General features: G+C 36.8%; 1 protein-coding gene across 2 annotated transcripts in view; it reads right to left on the reverse strand.

The window, feature by feature from the left end:
• Window positions 1-18586, reverse strand: part of BABAM2 (BRISC and BRCA1 A complex member 2) — a 178331-nt gene that overhangs the window by 141362 nt on the left and 18383 nt on the right. For both annotated transcript variants that reach the window (XM_059835711.1, XM_059835714.1), the window contains exons 3-4: window positions 15404-15480; window positions 2732-2826 (exon numbers count right to left, since the gene is read on the reverse strand). In XM_059835711.1, coding sequence (XP_059691694.1) covers window positions 2732-2826; window positions 15404-15480 — 172 coding nt within the window. The remainder of the gene's footprint in view (window positions 1-2731; window positions 2827-15403; window positions 15481-18586) is intronic.

Below are 18586 nucleotides of genomic sequence, written 5' to 3' on the forward strand. Positions count from 1 at the left end.
CAGGGAGGTCTACTGACAGCCTCTATTAGAGCCACACAAGCTTGAGGAATCTGGAGTACCTGGTTCTCATTTCAAGCTACGCATAATGCCTGACTCAAGCCATGTAACAGCATGTGATGACTTCTGCTTGGACTATGAGGCACTCAGATGAGAGCAGTGCAGGAAGGCTCAGTGTCAGAATCCCAGAGATCCAGCAGCACATACTACTTATAGAGACTGTGCTCCTCATTTAGTATCATCTACATGCTTTTGGAATGGTAGATTCTGTTTTGATTGCCAGGTACTGTTGCACCAAAAGTATTTGAAGATTTGTCAAGATTAAGAGCATTAAATTACTCTCAACATGCTAATCTATTTTTATTTATAGTCAGTAGAAAGGTATGTTAACACATTAAAAAATTCTGCTAGTATCTCAGAATTCAATTAAAATTATCTTCATTAAACAGCTCTGAGATCTGTGGAAAAAAAAGGAGTTACTCAAATACTTAGCCTAAGCAAGTTATTGTTAATGTAACATCCTGAAGAAAACAACTCAGCAAACCATGTTGAACACTAAAAGGCAAATGCAAAAGCAAAGATACACCATGTAGACCATAGCTGCAAGGTGGTGATAACGTGCTCTGATAACATCAGGAAGGACTGGAGGAGAATGACCAAGAACCTTATCAAAAAAGGTGACATTTACATAGTGAATACTATAGCAAGGCATAATGACCAAAGGAAAGCTGCTGGCTTGCAAATTTCTTTTTTGATTTGTTTTGAATTAATTTTAAAATAGGCTGGTTAATATCTCATGATGCATGAAAGAGCAAATGGCTCTTCAGGCCGCTTTCTAACGAAGGGGACAGGAAGTTTGTTCTGTGCTTAGGCAGAAGAAAAGCAATGCTCCCAAAGAAGTATCATTAATGAACAATGCAAGAAAGAAAGAAAAATAAGGATGTTTTTATCCTTGCAGGTTTCCCTGTGGATCACTAGTGCTAGTGACTTCTTTTCACACGAGAAATGTCACCACATCACATTCCATCTGAACAGCATTTCTGCAAGATGCCCGAAATTATCTTTATTTAATATCTCATTTGCTATTTGTTATTAATTTCAGCTTTCCAGCACATCAAAAAGTGCTCCTCTTCCTTTAACGTCAACTGCAGAAAGTGGTTGCTAGTGTGAGTACTTCTCAGGACGTTGTAACATTGTGAAACAACAAAATAGGAGAACTGTTAAATAAGCGTGTGAAAACAATTCTAGAATTGTCATATAAAGTGAAACCTTTTCCATAAATGATCCTAACAAAATAGCTATTCAGCAGTACCATGCCTCCTACCCACAGGATTTTGTGAGCTTAACAGGAAAGTGATCGGGGGAAGCAAAGAAATAAGACATTCACATTTTAAAAATTCTGTTTGATATGCTAAAAATAATTATTAAAACCAATTCTTTTAAGACTGTCAGTACAGCACAACAGCCTCCAACTTACTTTGCGGAGCTCCCATACCTGATGAAATCACCCAGCTGCACTAGAGATGTGCTGACAAAGCACAAGAGAGGTTGCAGGAGAGGACTACGCAAAGAGCCTCTTCCCCTAGCAAGGCTCTATCTCAGGAGAAGTTCAAGTAAAAGACATTTCCCAGGTGGCCGTTTGTGCCAGTGATTCCCATATACCATTACAGGTAGCCTATGAAATAAAATATATTTAAAGTGTCAACTGCCTTTTGGGTCAGCTTTCTAATAAAAGCTGAAAATTTTGAGAAAAAAAGAAATGAGATCATGACCTACTGTGTGGGTAACTGAGCAGGAATTACAGTAGAGCTCTCTGGCAAAGGCATACTTTTCTGACACAGCCACTGAACTCTTCACCATAACCACAGGCACTGGACACTTACTGGAAAAAATATTCCCAAACCGTATTGACAAACGATACTGTCAACCCAGAAACAAGTCTGCAGGTCTGCAAAGGCAGCAGAATGGAGCCCAAAGAGAGGGGGAGAGTAAAGAGAAAAACACTCTGGGTTTCAAAATACCTTAATATGGCTTTAGTAACTACTAGTAACTTCTGAAAGGGAGACGTATTTTAAAACAATAACCATTGTTAGCTTCTTCAAACAAGGCTTTACTACTTGAGGCTTATTTTGAACAGTGAACAAAATGCTTGGTTTCAGGTTGGGGTGTTTCTTCTTTCACAGTAATAAGACTGTGTAAAAATATTTTCTCATTAAGTTAATTTTTGACCTTTCCACCTTTTAAAAAGGCATTTCTTTGTCTTTATGGTAACACTTCCACATATGAGCAGGTATCTTTCTTTGACACAGTGGTTTCAACAACATACAACCTGGTTTTATCCTCATGGGAAAACAAAAATCGACATCACTACACAACATAATGCTACATTTTCTGGAACTAAATGCTTTTTAAAGACACAACTGAGCAATCCTTTTTGCTGAGACAGATCTTTTAAAATGGTCAGATATTAAATGGACATCTTTGTAAAGATACTCTGAATAGTTATTGTAAATGTCATCTTGTCTTGATTAAAATATTTTAAAAAACCCCTACATTTATGGATTCAGCTTTAAATCACATTAGAAGTCAAAGTGTTTATACTCACATAACAGTGAGATAAAAGGGCTTTTTGTCCTTTATTCTGTATTGTTACCAAATTCCTACTGCTGAAGCTATTCTAAAAAAGCCAAGTCTCTTTGCATGGTATAAGGTTCTCAGACAATGAAGTACTTACATGCAAGGCAGAAGGATCTGGCAAAAATTCAGCATCCTCTCCAAAGATAAAATCTGGTGGCAGGTCAGGATAGTGAGCATTGAAAATTATATCCCCTGAAAAGTAATAAATAAACACTGTTTGTGCTTTTATGCATGTGCTTATAAATAAATAAATATTGTACATATGATACACATTTTAATATAAATTTTGATAGCTACATTAAATATACTTCATGTATATATCCGTATAATTTTAACAAAAATTCACATGCAAGATAAGCATCAGATGTTTTGGGGGATGATGTCAAATTCCTGAGGCACAGCTTCTTCCTTCTCTGCAAGCAATGAAACATGAAATACATTATTGCTTTGTATCTCCAATGGCAATTCAAACACTATAGAGGGTTGCCTCAAAACACCGAGTTAGAAATGTGATCTTGTTTTAAAAAAGTACCACATTTAAGATTGCTGTGTTTTGCCTATTAAGTCAAAGTCAAATGCAAACTACCAAGATCAGGACTTTCAAAATATTGGAGCTTTTAAAACTTAGTAGCACTTACTCCCTCTTCTCCTCGACACCCACAACTCTTACACGAACACGTGGTTCAATAGGAACCATTCCAACTATCCAAATGCTGGCCAAGAGAAATGCAGTATTACACATTTAAATAGAGAGACTAAAATTAACTAAAAATATAAAACTTCATCACAGCTTGGCATTGAGTTCTCATCTTGCCAGTGTCACAAGATATACAATTAATTACTGATGTGATAGTTCAAAGAAATTTGGGTTGTATTATTTCACTAGTAAACATACTTCAGAGTTCATATAGGTCAAGAGGCAGTCATCTGCATAAGAGCTCTTAAAAAAACTACCCACAATTCAAGGAAAAAAAAAATATAGCTAGCATTACTTCCCTACCTCCCAATCACTCTTTCCTCTTTATGAAGATACGAAAGAACAACACCGAGCTTCTGCATAAAGCAGATTTGTGAGGTAGCAGGCATTAGAAGAAAGAAGTCAGTACCTACCACGTGTTACTACTTGTTTAAAATCTATACAAAGTAAAACCAGTGTGGCAAGCCTTATAAACAACTCTGTTCAGAGAAAGTTAAACCACATTTTATCTTTTCAAAAATTATGAGTGCAGAACTGGAGCAAAGCATTAGCTGAACAAATCTTACAAAGCCACATCACTGGCTCAGTGATGTCACCATCTCAAGACATTCAACATGGCAGTTTTAATTGCTAATATTCTGTAAACTTATCTTGGCTCTACCTGGAAGCAAGGATGCTGTAAAGATTAATTTGCAGAGAATGAAGGCTCATGACCAAGAAGCCAACGGCCAGTCTGGGGTAGGTACGCTCTACAGTATCACTCCAAATCACTAACTCACTGATCATGCGACTCAGTAGAGCACAGTGTGGGTTTCTCCTGTCTGCACTCCTACCTTCCTTTCACAAATGTCAGGAGCACGTGTTAAGTATGGAATGCAGAAAAGAGTCAAGGTCTGACAGCTAAAATACCCAACAGTCAACATAAAATCAATCTTCTATTTCATTTAAAAGAAAAAAACAGGCACCAATCCTACAGGAAACTGCATAAAATTCCAACAGGAAACGCACATATATTAAGTAAGAGAAAATAATTACTAGACTGTCTAAACTATAATACAGCAATGAAGAATTCAGAAAAGTTGATGTTTACTAGACTGGATAGTTCCTATGCCACCATAACTCAAGCCTTTTCTTCATACTTATTACAATTAAAAGTCATGTATGGGTCCTTACAACAACCTCACCAATTTCTATGTACAGAGCAGGTAACTCTTGAGGTTATGTGTTGAAGAAGATAGCACCTTAATACATTCTTTGACTGAGCTTTGCTTCATAAAGAGGCATGCTCAGAACACAGCACAATGAAAAAGCCTGGCCTGTGACTTAGGTAGCCCAATGCCACTCTGAAGGAAAGAACTGTATCTGTGTTTTAGCATCGCATAAGAAGACAGCAAAGTAACTCATTTAACACATACTTTTCACATTGCAGTTGCTAGTTGCATGCTTTTCATTCTCTTCATTCCTGATTTAACAGAGTTGATGAAACAGAGTACACATAGCTACAGCTCAGCTTACTACTAGGAGCTGCACTCCAACTACATAGATACTACAAAAGGCTGCTTAGAATAAAAGAAGGATCAAAATAACGGCATGTTTTTTATGTTATACCTCCATATTTGATTAGTGAAAAACTATTACAGAACCTTACATCACAAGGTGGCTCCCAGACTCTGCTTAGAGTAGTGAGATTGGCAATAAACCGCATTCACCTCTGCAAGCTCCACAGTAATGGGTGAACCTCAGGAAAGCTGTGACAATAGGTGCAATGTGAACGTTCAAGCAGGCAAACACTCTTTTTTTTCCCCCTGTGTTTTCAGGTCTACAACAACATGAAGTGAAGAGAACTCACAGCAGCTCCCAGATCATCATATGCAGTGCTCGAGTATGACAGTAAATTAAAATTGACGTTGTTAAGTTTAACATGTTAGGTGGTAAACTTTTACAATTCGGGGTTCGGGTCAGCTGCATATCCCATGCAGTAATTCCTGCTGTGGGACCAGGGCCAACAGCTGGGGACAGTACCCTCTTCAACCACTCAGCTGTGATGTGTGGCCACACTGAGGTCAGGCACATCACAGTTGCAGTTAGTCAAACCAATCTATTACCTCTCTCACATGCTCATTGCTGTTCTTTACTACCTTCTGTCACACCCCTTCTTCCACTGAATATTAGTGGCATATCACTCCTTATCCACAGTTAGTGACCAACTATACAGATATTTTGGTTTAAAAAGTTTTCATGGCCTACTGATATCAATGAACTATTCAGTACAAGGGACGGAATCCAGAGTCAAAATTAACATTGTGATATTTGATTTTCTGTTACTATTACTCATAATTGTTTCTACTTGCCCAGGATAAACATGCCTCAAATCCAAATGCTCAAGTCCCTTTAGTAAAAGTAATTTTGACACCCAATATATCAGCAGTAAAGCCAATGTGTATCACAAGATTATTTTTCTTTATAGTATAGTCATTTTCCAAAAGGCTATACAGTACATTGCTGAAGGGCTCTCCAGGCTTCAAGATAAATAAAACTATTTCAGTGCCTGTTAATCATACAATTACAAAACACTAGTGCTGAGACCGTACTCAAAACATTTTACAACCCCATGGAACCTAAAAAATCATGCTGTTGTCCTTATTTTCTAACTAAACCAGAAACACATCATTTATTGAATCATTAACATTCTCCCTCATACAGTGCCACAGTAACCAAAACTAAACCCTAATTTATTCTGCTACAGTCAAACCTCACACAGGCTGGGTGACTATGAATAAAGGCAAAAAAGTTCAGAACAAAATGGTGTTTCCAATTGAATGTAAACAGTTAGAAAAGAGCAGTGCTTCAGTGGTTTTCAGTCTGTCAGTTAAATACAGCATCTTACTACTGAAGATGGTAAGATCTGACATTAGAACAATTTTTTCACGTATTTAAAAAGGAAAAAAGTTAGATCTTATTCTAGTAAGTTTCACTTCTGCCATGAATCCAAAGACATTCATCTAGTTGCTAAAAGGAAAGAAAAAAGAACCTTTTTTTGAACCATATTGGACATTTACCCATGTGACCCCTGGCCTCTGTAACTCTTCTGTTTCATCCTCTCCCCTTCCATATAGTTTCCCTTATGCCTTGCTTAATTTACCATACTAGGACAGAAAAAGTAACACCTTTGACTCTAGAAATCTTAGGTACCAAGGAACGAGTTTGCCCTATTTGCAACTATAAGCATGAGCTATTTTCCTAAGTTATATGTTCTCAACAAAAATACACCTTTATAAGTCAGACTAATGATTAAGGGAATCAATCCTAAATCTGAGGTTTGTTCTTGTTAAATACCAGAAACCAGAGAAATTAAAACTGAAGTTAACAGTTTGCTTGGCAGGGCTATGATGCATAAATAAACAAACACTTCTTTACACTCAAATAAAAGGTATTTAAACAATCACAATGACAAATGCAACAGCCAATCTGTTTTTACTTCACATAAATATTAACAGGAGTCTCTGCAGTGAGCTTACAAAATATAAGGTGTTAAATATTTTGAATCACCAGCTACCAGTTTGTCCTGACCTAGTACAAATACCCATTTTTTTAACAACTACTTTATTTAATACTTACATGACAGTACCTGTGGCTTACACTCTTCAAATATAATTGTGCTGGGGTAAAAACATAAAGTTTTCAACCAATAAGGCCATTTGCAAAATTATTGTGCTTAGAGTTTGAGAATGGTTACCATTTTAATTTTGAAAGCAAAACCACCAACAAAATCAATATAGCCCTATATTCTCTCCCCTTCTGACCTAAATGAAACAAATACCCTTTTCCTTGCATCTCCAGCACTTGAGTATTTAGTTCCTCATATGTTTCAACTGTTTGCACTTATTCCCTTGACAGAAGGCAAACCGTGTGGCAATCCACAGTGCTATTGAACATGATCATTCCAGTGTAAGAACAATGCAAGCAAAACCTTCACAATCAGACCATATTTATCTCATTTCTGTGGATCTACTAGCCAACAATTACTTCAGTGGAATTACATTTCCAATTAAATACTACTACAGAATTTAAAATTACTTCAATAAAGTTAAAGCATGGAGTCAGAGATAAATTTAGAAGAAAAAGGATTGTATTATACATCTTTTGCTTTTCATTATCGAAAAATATTACTTTTTCTTCCTTTTCTCTCCTCGGGCAAACAGCATTAAATTTTGAAATATTTTACTTTACAGGATTTCAAAGGAAAAGTTAATATGCTCCCAATAGACAAAAAGATAGAAATATTAATACTTAAGTCTATAATTTCTTTTAACATGCACACACACACAGAGTTCTTTTCTCATTTATCAAAATGCATAAGCAAGTCTAACAAAGCAGTAAGGATTGACTACAAGCAAGATAGGTGTAACTCCAAAACTGAGAAATTTCTTAAATCCTTACAGTTGCTTTCCGCTGGCCTATCCTATATACAGTTTTTCCTCTCCTGATATCTTCATTTTTGGGTTTTTTTTCTTTTTTTCTTTAACCATACTGTAAATTTGGTAGTACTGAAAGATGTTGTACTGAGAGTGCCACAGCATTAACATCCCTGATAATGTAAAGGTGGCAAAATTAGGAAGCAACACATCAGTTAAATTCCTAATCTCTACTTTTGAAAGGATATCTCGATTCTTCAGCTTTTTCTGACCTGAAGAATTTCTAAGTCAGCACTAAGTATGTACAATAAACACATGTGTCCACTGAAGTCTGGAATAAGACCAGTCTGAAAGAAATTCATCATATGCAGGAGATCAATTCATTTGGCCTTTAAGAAACAAAAAATCCGAATGCAACTTGATCATGAAATGCATTCACAGATAATAGGGAACAGTGTTGATGCAAGTGACCAATCCTATATGCAGGATCAGTTTTGGGCAAATAAAGAAACTGTTCTTCTTGAATATTAAAAACAAAAAGATAGTAAGTAGAAAGAAAAAGATAGTAAGTATTATACATCTATCCAGAATGCTAACCTATCTCTCCCACACAAATTGTAGGCAAAAACCACTGATCAGTCCCCTCTATAAACAAATTCTTACCTAAACCAGCTGTTATCAATTGTCTTTACAGGTACGAAAAGAATCAGTTATTCACTACGATCTGCAACCAAGAACCATAGTCAGCAGTATGAAAGGATTTAAATGAACTAAATGCAGACCTGCTGACTTGTCACTGGATTCCACCCTAAAGATTTTTGCTCTACAGGCTTTAAGTCAAATGTAGTAATACACTACCTATAGAGCCCCTTATTAATTGGTTGGCAAGAAAGATACAGTTCCTGAAATGACAATACAACTTAAATACAAAACTACTACTGAAGAAGATACAGGAGTAATTCTATTTTTGCTGTGGTGTTGCTGCTGCCAGGCTATTCTTCTCTCAAGTAGAGAGGGATAATTAAACCTTGGAAGCTCCTCTTAAAACGATCTGTTGTAGCAGGACTTCTGCCTATATGGGAGGACGGCTACCCTCAAATGGTATCTGGGAATATGGTGGGACCTTCCCTTACCTGACCATAAACAATAATCCTATTACAGTAAACCAAATGTGGCTTCAACTTTTTACAGATTGTATAGTGGAAGTCAGAAATATTCCTGAAGCTTAGAGACAACATCTAGTAGCAAGAAGCCAGCATGCTTTTGAGCTTCATTTCTGACTTCACATGCAAATCAAGGTATCAGAAAAGGAAAGGCAGAAAAGTCAGTATTAAAGACTCAAAGACATCTCTTAATAGAAAGACAATTTGAAAAAAAAAGTATTTGATTGCCTTAAAAAACAACTATTCTCTGTACCTCTGTGACAGTCCAGAAGAAATGCTAGCTACTCCACTACATGCAAAGCTGCAAAGGACCCAGTCTCCATAAGCTTGGTTCAGTTGTTTAACCAAGTTGTTTAGTGTCATTTGAGATGCCTCAGGGCACATTTATGGCAGCTATGACACAAGGTTTTTCAGAGAGATCAGTGCCCTTTGGGTCAGCAGCTGAAAAGGCCAAGCAAGATACCCTAGGGAACCTCAAACAGAGTTAGACACCTATAGCTAGGCAAGTGAATCAAGTCCCACTATTCCAATAAAAGAAAAAGTACAGAGGAATGATTTGCAGGATGGTTATTTGGTTCTTGGGCAAAGGCTTGCAGGTGTGGGGTGTATTTTTTTTCTTTAACTTCAACTGACAAATGCTGCTGTAGGAGAAAAAAAAAAAAGAGGTGTAAGACTGCATACAGAAAGAGAAATTATTTTCTGTTATGAAGTGGGCAAATCTGCAAAAACAGAGTAAAAGTAAATAAGCTGGATCCCAAGCTGAACAAGGAGGCAGAGGGACAATCTTAGCTATTTGCTAACTTCTGTAGCCAGGCAACCGCTTTCTCAAATTTTAGTACCAGAACTGAAGAGGACAAAGATGAGAACAACAGTTACAGTATATAGTACAAGAGGGGATAAGATACTGGCAGAAATTAAAGACAGGCAACACTGCAGAAGTTATAGCAAACACTGGGTAGGTGAGAAAAGGAAAGGTGAAAGTGAAGGACAAATACATTCAAGCAAATGGACTGTAGACCATCACCAGTAACTGCAGCCCAAACAGGAGAAGAAAGGAGGAAAGAGCAAAGTAGGAAGGCACTATGGTAATACCAATGTGGAGGCGTAACGTAAAAATCTTTCAAACCGCGAAGTCTGCACTTGTACCTAGATACTTCTAAGGTCACTTCTCTTGATGGAGAAATATACTATTTAAGACACACCTGCAAAAACTTCTGTCATTTACTTGCTCCAGGGAAGTCCAGAAGATAAGGAAAAGTGTCAAACAAAAAAAAAAAAAAAAAAAACAACCCAAGTGAGGGGAAATTTATTATTTAAAAGGGGAAAATATTGTTGTAAACTTTGTATTAGAAGAAGTAAATACATTAAAAAGATTAGACTTTCTTTTGATGTTTCCCATTAGACACATTTGTTAGATAATGAACAGGTTGCCGAAAGAAGAAGATTCATTACTCCTCCACGTAAAGCAAGACTCATCAAAACTTCTGAAAACATACTGCCCAGAAAAATCTTTGCTATTTTGCATGACCCAGAAAAAGACACTTACCATACAGGTAATGATATCACCTAAGTATAATCTGAGTTACAGCCAACAAAAAGTCCTTCCCCTAAGAGCCTCAACTAAACCACAACCTGTGCAAAATAACCTAACGGTGCACAGCAGACTGACCCATGCATTGCAGCAACCTAGTTATGAGAATCTTAAGTCTTATAGTAACTTGTAAAATCATTTTTACAATTGTTTATTGGCACAATAAGCAAGTGTTTAGCAAACAAATTTGCAAAGCAGCTTTTAAAAGGGCAACAAGGAGGTCAGACTCTTCTCTATATTTAGCATTTTGTTTGTTTCTAATTAATTCCTTGAAGTAGAAAGCCACAGGAAGACTAGATGAACTTACTGAAAGAGTTCCATCACAGGAATAAAAGCACATGAAATTTTGTACAGTATATTATGGGCAATATTCTTAAGACTAGTTAGGCAGCAAAACCGTGATTTTTTCCCCTCTAAGTCCTAAAGCTAAAATGAGTAAGAAACTAAGAAATAGAAATTGGAAGAAAAAAAGAAAAACTAAGCTTCAAACAAGACAAAAGAAACGTTCTTCGGGATCAAGGAAACCAAAGTGGTGGCAGTAGAACCTAGAGCTGTAATCCACTCACAGAAAAACAGTGAAAAATCAGACACAAGATGAAAATACTAGAGTTCAAGAGGCCACAGAGAACAGTAGCATCGCAAGGGCAACACATTGTTTAATCACCATGAAATTCCAGATGACAGCACTCAAGGACAGAGAGGGAGGGAGGCATCAGTGCCTGAAAAGGAAAATGTGAAGAGCACAGGCAAAAAATAACAGTCAGGTTCTCTTAGTAGCAAGAAGCAATGAAAGCTTGAGTGAAAATGGAAAACCAAAACCAAGAGATTCCAGGGTTTGCTGGAACAAAATTGCAATGACCAAGGAAATTATTCTTAATTGTGTATTTTAATTATTAATAATATTCAATAAAGACTATTACAGCTTATAACTCTGCTTATCCTGACAGTTTCTACAATGACATCTGCCTTGATATTTTAGGAAGGAAGACCAATATGTCTGCAAGAGTTACAAAACACTTCACCTCAAAATACACAAATCCTTCTCCCAGAAAGGATAATGAACTTTACTCAGCAGATATGGTTGCCCAAATAGCAACAACGGACAGCTCTGCAAACCACTTAGAATAAATTTTATGCTTGGAACACAGGTTCAGCCTCTTACAGAATATTACAGACAATCTTCTCGGAGTTAAAACTCCGATTAAGAGCTTTGAAAAATTCAAATATAAAGAAAAGCACTGAGCTTAACATAGCAGCATTGAGTGCTGGATGAACTAATATAAACAATATGGCTGTCTCTGATTTTAATTGACAGTCTAGCAAGAGTAGGCTCAAGTTTTCCAACCATTCTGGCCGTGAAAACACAAAATTTATGGTTTCCCTTACAGAAGAAAATAAAAGTCAAAGTTTCTCTCCGAAAGCACCATTTGAAAATTTCTGAAGTGTGATGGAAGACAATTAGTATGACAAACTAATTTATCTCCAACACTGACATAATATTTTCTCCAGTATAAAATTGTTGCTATCTCCGAGGTCTCCAAGGTTCCTGACTGCAGCTGAGTAACTGTTCAGTATGACATTCCAGCAGCTCAGAAAACATGCAAGAGTAAGGTGAACATGACATTTGGAAAAAAAAATTAAATGGATAACTGGATCTCAAGTAAACGTATTAAAATTACCAACAAGCCATTCTTAACTCACAGGATGTTTGATCTTACCGAAGCTAACCAACAAGCCATTCTTAACTCACAGGATGTTTGATCTTACCGAAGCTAACAAAACAATTATTTTACACTACAGGTAGTCAGCCACTGCCTTGCTTGCAAGTACACTTTCCCCTTTTTCAAAAAACAGTGAACTTCCTAGTCTTTTGGAAAACAGTACTGTGACTATGCAGTTATACTTCTCTAAAGTAGCATACCAACAGTTTTCAACACACTAGGATTCATAGTAGGTTATTTGTGCAATGGCAGCGGTTATGATTGATGATATGTAAAGATCTGATCTGTTGCAAAGAGGATGTAACACAAACCACAAAGGAACTACACACTTCAGCCTGTGTTGGGCACCACATAATGAAGACCATACACTGGAGATCCTGAACATTTTCAGCCAATCTTTTTATTCTGGTAGATTTCACAACTTTGCAGAAATACTCTGCCCTTGAAAGATAACATATCTAGCAACAGCCTACAACAAAGTATCTACAAATCTCTGGTTGCACACCATGGCCGTCTTCCCCTGCCATCGTTATAGATGCAAACACAAAATTATTAAAGCTTTCTTGAATCTGCTCGCATTGCTATTTATTCCACTTGCTGGGAGACTGAACAATGCACAGCATTTTCAAACATGTAATGCTGAAATGCGGAGGATTATTACTTGAATTCACTGCTATTATTAGGTACCTCTGGAAAAGATACACTTTTTTACACCACTTTCAGTTGGTCATGTTAAAATATATAGCATGTTTAAATTGTGTGGTTTGGTGGTTTGGGTTTTGCAAAGGTGGAGAAGAACACTAGCATTACAGCTGTTTTGTTTAATTGCTTATGTGATATTCAAAACATAAGAACTGGGGGGAAAAAAAAAGAAAAAGCTGATTTCTCAATATTGAAGTTTAATGCATAGTCCATAATCATATTTCTAGGTACTTTAACTGGACTACAGTCATTTAGTACATTAGTGTAGTCTGTATGCCTATGTCCTCACATATGAGCATTTTAATCTACTAATTTTCCTTTATGAATCAGGAATCAGTAGCCTCTACTTAAAAACAAGTGAAGACTTAAAGCTCTCAGAATGTAATGATAGGGCCCTGTACAGTGATAAATGAGAGCGTTACTACAGTCCATAGAAAATATGATACCATTCTCTAGAGCAATGTCATCCAATGAAGCGTCTTTTCACTGCATCTTGATCATAGCCACCAAACAAGTCTCAAGTAGAATTTACTACACATTGCAGGATACATCAAGACTGAGCAGGTTAAGTCTGCTACACAATATCACTTTTTAAAAAAAAAAAAAGTTGAAATAAGGACAAAAAAAAAATCTACCTGGTACGGTAGCTGGCTTCACATATTACCACCATTACTTACTGAAAATTCTGAATAAATGCATAGCCAAATCTTTTTTTCTTAAAACAATTGCTAGCTAGGACTTAATATTCCATTTTTATCTTTTGGAAAAGAATGATTAGTAAGCCTCTTGAGTCATTATTTCATACTTCTAGAATAGATAAAATAGTTATAGTAGACTGATACATGAGCCTAGCTCCTCTCTCAAACACACAAGCAAGCTTCCAGACCAACTTCTGGGAATGACAACTTTCCTTACTGGTGCCAAATGGAAGCTTTAAAGTACTTGTAATGATAAGAAGTTTAACTGTGTTGATCTCTGTTCATAAAGGAGAAGGGCTTCCAGTGCACTACATAATGACAAGAAAAACTGCTACAGAAGAAATACAATAATATTCTTAATATTTAAAATGTCTTCGAGAGCTATAACATGTATATGATGCAGTCTAGATGGGTACTATCAAAGCAGTAAGTGTTTTAGTGTGAACAGAAATGTTAAACGTTTAAGTACTTGCTCCCTCAGATAGCATATTTTCACAGACTCACAGGATAGCTGAGGTTGCACAGCACCTCTGGAGACTGCCTAGTCCAATCCCTCGGCTCAGAGCAGGGTCAACAAGAACAGATTGCTATGGGTCATGTCCAGTTGAGTTTTGAGTACCTCCAAGGATGGAGACATGCAAGCTACATCAGCTCCAAGCATAACCTGTTCCACTGTTTGACCATCCTTGCAAAAAAAGTTTTTTTATTACATTTAAATGGAATCTTCTGTATTTCAGTTTGTGACCATTTGCCTTCAGTGACCACCACTGAGAAGAACCTGGCTCCATCTTCCTCATTTCCCCCATCAGGTATTTATACACATTGGTAAGATTTGCCCTGAGCCTTCTCTTCTAGAGAAGGCCCAGCTCTCTTGGCCCCTCCTTGTACAACAGATGCTCCAGTCCCTCAATCATCTTTGTGGTCTTTTGCTGGATTCATCCCAGTATGTCCATACCTTTCGGGTACTAGGGAGACCAAAACTGGACACCATACTCCAGATGTGGTTTCACCAGTGCTGCCCTAAATCTAAAATTGCCAAGCTTTAAATATTACTTTACCTGAAATTCTTCATCCTCTTTCATATTTCAGTTGTTAGAGATAAAAAAACAACACAACTTTACCATTTTTCATACACAGATTATCAGCAACTCAAGTGTTTAGAAAACTAGTTTTTACCTTTTAAAAACATACAAAAGCAAATTTTATCCTAATCCTTTGAATCAAAACACAGACTAATTGAAGAGTGGGCAAATGAGCCAGCTATCTACAAATCCTCCAAGAGTAAGGAGGATGTAACCACAACACTAAGTCAGAAAAAACAGTGCCACATTTCTCTAATCTGGTCAATTATACCAGTTACTATTTAGAGATACCTAATAAAATAACAGACTGACTTCTTTTATTGGCACTTAATAAAGAATTCTTCCTGAAAGAGAAAGAAGGAAACAACACAAAGCATATACAAATAGTGAGTCTAAAAATGGTCATGAGATTATCTTAAGTCATAACATTTTATTAGAAATATTGGGGGGGGGGGTGACTTTTGGCTTTTAGGACTCATGTTTTCAAATTTGTAATATCAAGAAGGCTGTAAACTTCTCTTAAAAATTAGATATTCTTACAGCTGCATGTTCTTAGAGCTTCAGCTCTAAGAAAAAAACAACAAACACAGGTATCTCAAAACTCATAAAATTAGTTAGACACACTGGAAAACTTAACATGATATAGAACATCATTACTGAAAGAATGGCCAAGATGCAAAAGCAATAGGTTTTAACTTACATTTGAGTGTTTCTCCAGCATAAGGGATATGTAGCTTAAACCGATCACAGCTAGGTCCAGGCGTCAAGGATGTACAACTAAAAATGAAGAGAAGAATATACTAAGCAGTTACAGATGGTAGCAGACACTAACATTATTCTACAGGGTACAAACAACTGACATAGTAAAGATGTTGTGAATACTAGAAATACTCATCGTTACATTCTGGGAAAGAAGAAAAGGTGGGAAAGATGCAGGAGGCCCTTTCTCTTTTGATAAGCAGTTCTCACAACAGCATGAGAAACTTTAGGATCTGTGCCAGCAATCATCTTTCCCATTTTAACACAGAAAATATACACATAAAATGTCCCGGTTTGAAAGAGTCATTAGAATACTAACAATTAGTCAGTCAAAGCCATCAAATTCTCTACTTTGTATACAATTTTGCAGGTCACAACTCTCTACCTATGCCACAGTAACATGGTTACATGCTCCCTATCCCTGTCATCCAGATACCTGGGTTCAATCTTAGTTTTAATACAGCAACATTCAGTCATTTTTACTTATTTTAACATTTAATTTTTCCCTTGTGGAAAAGTCTCACAGTGAGCCTCCAGCCGAGAAAGTTTCAGAATCAGCTATTTGATGCTATGACAACTGAGCATGTATGTTCATGATCTGTGACTATTTCATATCTCCTGTTTTTCTGGAACACCGCAACGGCAGTTGGGTTTCATGGTGGTAAGCGAGCATTTCATGAACACAAAAGTCACTGAAAAACTATTTAGTGTCTAGGCCAGAGATGATCAACTTTTTTTACACCTTTTAAGTCTTGTACAAAATCTTTGCAAAACAAACAACCAAATATTTCAGCTACAAAGGAGAAACAGTGACACAAATTGTTTCACTGGCAGAAATGGTCCCTGGAGCTCTCAACACTCTGGGCTAGTGGGCATATGACAGGTCCCAGTAGCAAAAATACTGGAAGCCCTTAGCAGTTCATTGCTTTCTGTATCTAGGGATCCTGATAACCCAGAAGTCTTCTTGCAAGCCTAGGATCACTGAGAATTGTTTATAGCCCCAGTACAAGAGCTCTGCTTATTGCAAGCCGCTTAAAGCTCAAAGCTAAAGACTGGTCAACTCTAGACAAAACAAACAGTGAAAAGAAGGTAAAATAACTTGCCTAAGCTCATATATCAAATCACTGGTAGAGCTCTAATACAAGTTACTGACAATATAATGAAACAAAAGACATGCTTACTGGGCAATACACACAGCCAAATGCAAAAAGATGGGTAGGCCAGAAAGTGAAAAAATTCTGATCCTACCTTCTGAGATAGAACATGGTAACTCCTGCAGCTCTATCTGTCTTACTGCAGAAGAGGCATCAGAGCAAATGGGGCAATGTTAATTCCCACTAACATACTTAAAATGCTTCAGAGAGCTATTTCTCTTGGATGCCAGCTCTAAAGTCTCTTTTCTCTTTACACTTGCAAGTTAAGGAAACCATGTGCACTAGCTTCAGATTGTTTTTATTCAGTGAGCTACATTTACTATTTAATCAAATTTGTGCCCACACATAGCTTCATCAAAAAGAAGCACAACTACAGATCAATTAACTTAAATGAAGTTTCCACAAAAATACCAGAAAACATAAGCAAACCAGTTGTGTGCACCTAGAATCTAACAGATACAATTAGTAGCCTGCATTGATTCACAAGAATACACTACACTTTTTCAGCATCATGACAGAAATTAGATAACTGTCCTTGCAAATAAAAGGGAAGCAACATACTTGCTATCTTCACTTTAGAAAGGTTTTTGCAATGTCTTGTGAGAGCACCATGCAAAACAATCTATAGAAGCATAATTTAGATACAACTACTATCATATGTGTGCAGAGCTGACTGCAGAGCAAGTTTCAGAAAAGATTAGTTCACATCTTGCTTCATTCAGGAAGAATGCACTGACTGGGTTTTCTTCTGGTAGAATACTACCTCACATTTCATTGAAACACTGATGACGGAAAAGAGATGATGTTTATTACACCTGCTGATGGTGCCAACATGAAAGGGAATGCAGTATGCTGGACGACAGGGCCGAAGCTGAAAAGTGCTTTGATTTAATGGTCTATACTACTTCTTTTTGAATTACACCTAGGTAGGGCTTAGCAAGAACAGTAAGTATCACCATCCTGACTGGGAGTAAAATTGGGTTCTGTTTGAGAACAGGAAAGATTGGCGCTCCAGTGCACCAGAAACAAGAGAATATAATTTTTTCAAAGATGTGTGGGTTTTTTTAGTAGGTGAGAACAGCCAAACAGGAGTGCCCACTGTTAGGGTGTTTTCATGGCTGTGGATGAACTTTACAGCTATAGGTATGAGACTATTCTTACCTACTTTCAAGTCATTTCTAAGGCTTACATCACATAAGGCCAATTCTAGGCAGCATACAAAAAAAAGCAACACAAAAAAAAAATCATTTGCAAGTTCCAAAATATCTCTGCAACATCAGTTAATATTTAATGGAAGTTCCCTTCAAAATATCACAGGTCACAGTCTGAGGCACATTTCACAAATACCATCAAAATAACATTGTTGCTAGCTTTTCAACAGACACAAAAAATTCTGATACTGCAAATACCCTACAATCTTTTCTTTTAGCACAATGGGCCATTTGGAAATACTTAGGGAAAGTATAATATTCTTTAACATTAATATAAAAGCCTGATTTAATGGTAAATGTCCCTAAAAGCAATACTAAGTATTTTCCCTAGATTATTATACTCCACTAGAGATGTTTTTAATTTTACTGGTCTAGAAATGATGGGAAGTGACAGTATTCACAGTTTGTTGGGTTTTTTGTTTCGGTTTTTTTGGGGGGTTTTTTTGCCAAATTACTCTGGCTAGGCTGCACAAGAGACTTAAATAACTGCAATAGACTGAGCAACCTAGCAAAAATCTTACATACGTCCATTTGAAAGGAGGCAGTTATTTTTTAGTACAAACAGTAGAAGAGCAAAACTTCTAAGGCAAATCAAAACTTTGGTACATCTAGCAACTGATGTGTGACCTTATTTCAACAGAAAGCCACAAATGGCCTGGCTACGGACAACTTCTCTTGCTTGAGTTTACTTAACACATAGAACTGCTCATAATTACAAATGTGTCTGACCCAAAAGCTTGGTCTCTATCATCTCCAAAA

Source organism: Gavia stellata, chromosome 2 (assembly GCF_030936135.1).
Source record: "Gavia stellata isolate bGavSte3 chromosome 2, bGavSte3.hap2, whole genome shotgun sequence".
Classification (NCBI taxonomy): Eukaryota; Metazoa; Chordata; class Aves; order Gaviiformes; family Gaviidae; genus Gavia; species Gavia stellata.